Source organism: Vanellus vanellus, assembly GCF_965231255.1.
Source record: "Vanellus vanellus genome assembly, chromosome: 1".
Taxonomy (NCBI): Eukaryota; Metazoa; Chordata; class Aves; order Charadriiformes; family Charadriidae; genus Vanellus; species Vanellus vanellus.
The window spans coordinates 150,824,999-150,829,610 of record NC_138905.1 but is presented as its reverse complement, the minus strand read 5'-3'; the positions used below and the strand labels follow the sequence as shown (position 1 = coordinate 150,829,610).

The 4,612-nt window shown below is 45.2% G+C and overlaps 1 protein-coding gene across 1 annotated transcript in view; it reads right to left on the bottom strand.

Moving 5' to 3' along the window:
• Positions 1–4,095, bottom strand: part of IL18R1 (interleukin 18 receptor 1) — a gene marked incomplete at both ends in the record, with an annotated part of 25,738 nt that extends 21,643 nt beyond the window's left edge. Inside the window, one exon of the mRNA XM_082493199.1 lies at positions 3,969–4,095. Within this exon, the coding sequence (XP_082349325.1) occupies positions 3,969–4,095 (127 nt within the window). The remainder of the gene's footprint in view (positions 1–3,968) is intronic.
• Between the last annotated feature and the right edge of the window lie 517 nt (positions 4,096–4,612).

The following is a 4,612-nucleotide window of genomic DNA, read 5'->3' as shown; positions in this document are numbered from 1 at the left end:
GGGGGACAGGCAGGGCTGGGGACCGCCTCCGCCAGCCCCGCTGCCCGAGCGGGGCCGGAGGGATGGTGCTGGCCGGGGGGGGCACAGCGAGAGACCCCCCTCCCCACGCACACGCACAGCCGCAGGGATGCCCCGACCAGGGGCGGGGCTCTCGGACCCCCCGAGGGAGGGAAGAAGGAGCTACCCACGCCCGGCCCTCGCCTCCCCCGGCCCGCCTGCCCATCCCCTCCCCTCCGCTGCCCTCCCCTGGCCGCCCCGTCGCCCCCGGGCCCTACCTGCCCCGTCCTGCCCCGGGGGCGGGGGTCCGGGGTCCCGGGCCGGGGCGGCGGGGTGGCTTGTCGGTTTTGGCTGGAAAAAAAGCGCTGCCCGAGAGGCGGAACGGGGTCCGGGGCCGGGCAGCGGGGCGGCGGAGGCAGGTCGAAATATTGCCGGGGGTCCCAAAGGGCGGTGGGGGTGTCGCCCACCCGGTCCGGAGTGAAAGGCAGCGATGGCTCCCGCCAGCAAAGGGAGGGAAGGTCGGGGTTGGGGTTTTTTTTAGGAGACGGAGCGGGGGGGTGGGGGGGGTGTCTTACTTCTCACAACCTTCCGGGGGAAAAAAGAGGTGTAAGGAGGTGATGTTCTCGGTGATCTTTAGTCGAAACGTCTCTTCCTCCGCTTTTCTGCCGAACGCCGCTTTGCAGGACTTTTTCCAAGAAGCGTGATGGAAGTAGGATGGAGATTTAGGAACGCGTATATTAAGCTAAATATAGCAAGTTTTATCTCTGCTACAGCTTCCTCCCCTGCCCTAACCCTCCCCCCTCCGCTGGACGTGTTGAGAATTAGGATACGCAGAGATAAACTGTACCCTGAAAGACTGATACTCTGCAGAGACCTCAAAAGAAAAAAGATAATGATAAATAAATAAATAAAAGAAATAAATAAACCCAAAAGCATTACAAAATATGGCTTGCAGTAAAAGAAACAAGGCAAAACACATGATTCTACGATACTTTGATGAGAAATGTCCCGATTTCGGTGCTTTTTTTTTTTTTTTTCCTGTGATAGCATCCCCTCTGGGAGAGATTAACGTGAGCTTTCAAGACGTGAAACATTTTATAGCTCCGTTACTGCAAACGGAGTGTATGCATTCACTTCTAAATAAGCCCTCATGCCAGTAGCTGAACCTGCTTTTTAGCCAAATGTTGATATATTGGAAGTGTAGTTCCATTAGGGATTTTTGACAGCCCTATTTCCTATTTAAGTACTGTTCCTGAGTAAATGAATGTTTGCCACTGTTTATTTCACATTAATGATTTATTTGATACGTACTGTGCAATGATTCACTACACTTCTAAATAAAGTTATTTTGATAGCGGCAGGAAAAAATTCAGCCCCTCAGGATTTCTTTTGTTTTCATATCACCCTCTTCACGTTCAGAAACTTGTTTGATGACAGCTATCCTTTTTTTTTTTTTTTTTTCCCCCAGGACAGCTGGGACTGCAGAAGTTCCCAATAGCAACAGGAGTTGTCCCTTCAGAGGTAAATCAAGTAGGTTACACTAGAACTGGAGGGATTCCACAGAGCTGGCTTCTTTGCATATTTTACTGCTGAAGCGAAGCAAAGAAATCCTGGAGAGTTTTACTCTCTCGCCTCATTTGTTTTCCCCATCACAGACTGAAACAATTGTATATAAAAGCAATCAGACCATCAGCAAATGTAAATCAGCACAACTTCAGGAAAGCCAGCTAAGAATCTGACCCACCATAACTACTTTAAAAATGTGTACTAGATACTTTGCAGTGGTTTTTTGGTTTTATGATTCAGTGACTGATTTTAAAACTTAAAAGAAAGCATATTTCATAAAGAGGGTAGTGATTTTACGTGAGAGTCCAAAAGCAATTTAGCAGCCAACAAATAGAACGCTATAGTAAAATGTCACCAGTTTTTTACTTTGATAGGCTAAATCTTGATAATGACAGTTTGGAAACTTTTTTTTGCTGTTCACTCTTTTACAACAGTATTTTCCATGAGCTGTTCTCACATTAATTTGCTTTCATATCCTTTTGAAACACTCTCGAGTTTCTCAACTTTCATCTGTTTTGTAGTAAGTGCTGTGTTCAATTAATCCTTTCAACTAATGTCATAGCCAGCTCTGAGATATGTGATATATTTCTCAAAGGAGAAAAAATTTACACATTTTAGTGCTCAGCCTAATACAATTTTAGTGGAGAAGTCATAGCCTCGTCACAGAGAAGAAACTTAACCAAAAATAACTACAGCTCAAATTTTCATGCCATGATGAAAATGAAAGTTTACACAAATACTGAAAAACAGATTTTTGTATGAAGCTCTGACCACCTGACCAATCAGCTAGGGAAGACCTGTTACTTCTCACAGTTTTTCACATCTTCCTTTCCATCCAACACACACTACACAGAGGTGCTAACTGAAAACCTAAACTGTGAAACTATTTCCGTCATAAATAGCAACACATCCAACTCTTGTAACCACAGTCTCAGCCTGTTTGCTTCCAGCTGGTAATAGCCCTTTTTAATCTATTTCTGTCATTTCCGTATACCAGTTGTATTAATTCTTAGCAGAGTTAAAGTTATATTCCATAGGCTTTTTTCAGCATTATCTGTCCCTGATGTCAAAAAGCAGATTCCAGACTGACAACATGTCTGTTAGAGCCTCATATGTTTCTCAGAAGTTTTAAAATATGCAAGCTGCACATTTTCAAATTTTTCTCCACATTGTAGCATCATAGAATAATTCAGGTTGAAGAGGACCTCTGGAGGTCATCGTGTCCAGCCCCTGCTCAGGGTATGTACGGCTGAGACCCAAACACCTCCAAGGATGGAGGTCCCACAGCCTCTCTGGGCAGATTTTCCAGCATTTTACCACACATATGTTGAAAATATTTTTCTAATATGTAATTTAAATTTCCCATGTTCTAATTTGTGCCAGTTGCCTTTTTGTCTCATCGCTGTGCTCCTTTGAGAAGAGCCTGGCTCCACCCATTCTCTCTGTCTTTCCATTAAATTCTTGCAGACAGAAACAGGACCTGTTGTGCTCTCCCTCTATGTCACAGAATCCCAGACTGGTCAGGGTTGGAAGGCACCTCTGGAGATCATCTAGTCCAACCCCCCTGCCAGAGCAGGGTCACCTACAGCAGGTTGCACAGGATGGTGTCCAGGTGGGTTTTAAATGTCTCCAGAGTGGGAGACTCCAACACCTCTCTGGGCAGCCTGTTCCAGTGCTCTGCCACCCTCAAAGAAGTTCCTCCTCACATTAAGATGGAACTTCCTATGTTCAAGTTTGTGCCCATTACCTCTGTCCTGTGCTATTGGTGGTCTTTCCCTGGACTCGCTCCAGTATGTCAGTGCCTTGCTTGTACTGGAGAGCCCAAAACTTGACACAGTACTCCAGAGATGATCTCACAAATGTTGAATACAGTAGAATAATTACTTTCCTCAACTACACTCTCACTAGTAAGGTGCAGGGTGCAGTTGATCACCTATGTCACGAGGGCACACTGCTGATTCATGTTCACCTTAGTGTCAGGACATCCAGACTCTTTCTGCAAAGCTGCTTGTGTTGGGTTGACCTCCAGGCTGTAGTGTTGTGATGCTGAAGGGGTTTATTCCATCCCAGGTGCATCACTTTGCATGTGGGTTGAATCTTGTGAGTTTCCCATCAGTCCATTTCTCCAGCCTCTTTCTGTCCAAAACAGCAGCCCTGCCCTCCAATGTGTCAACTATCCTTTCCCAGTTTGTTTTTCTGTCTGAAAATCTGTTGGTTGTGCAGTCTGTCCCACTGCCAAGGCCATTAACATGGATGCTAAACAGTGCCAGTATCAGTCCCTGACGGATGCCACTAGCAATTTACTGTGAGCTGAGGTTACTATACTGATCACAACACATTCATCCCACATGGACTTTGGTCCCGCTGTTTTTCCACCCACCTTTGTCCACTTACCTATATGTCACCAGCAGAGACTGTGTCAAAAGCCTTGCTCAATTCAAGGTGTGCAGCATCCAGTGTTGTCCCATTGGCTTCAGCATAGCTGGATATGCGTGATATGCCTTTTGGAAATCCAGACATCTTCTTCTCCATCATGTCCTTTGAAATGGCTTCAAGCAGGATTGTTTCATAACCTTCCCAGGAGATCTATAAAGACTGGAAACAGTTTTAAAGAATTAACTGGTATGCAACAAATTCTATCTTTCATATAAAATTAAGCATGTAACTCATGCTTTAAAGTGGGAAAAGGGCACACATGAGCACATGTTTCTAACACAACAGTTGTAACTTTTCAACCCTTGAAAGAGTCAGGAACATGTACAATTTCTCAATAGAATATACTATCAATTTCACACATTAGCTTCCAAACATACCTTTGTCCAACGCTCTAAGAAATTAACGTTGCATACACTACAAATAATAGCTTGCTACAAAAGCTTCTAAAAACTTCCCTCTAGTGGTCACTTTCTTGGGCTTCACAACCACGTGAAGCAAATATAGGTAAAACTCTGTCCCTGAATGTGGCAGGAGCAATAGCTCCTCTCGCTTTTCAGGACTGTGGTTTAGGTGAAGAAGCCAAGAAGGGTCGTGGTTCGTTGAGCTGTAGGAA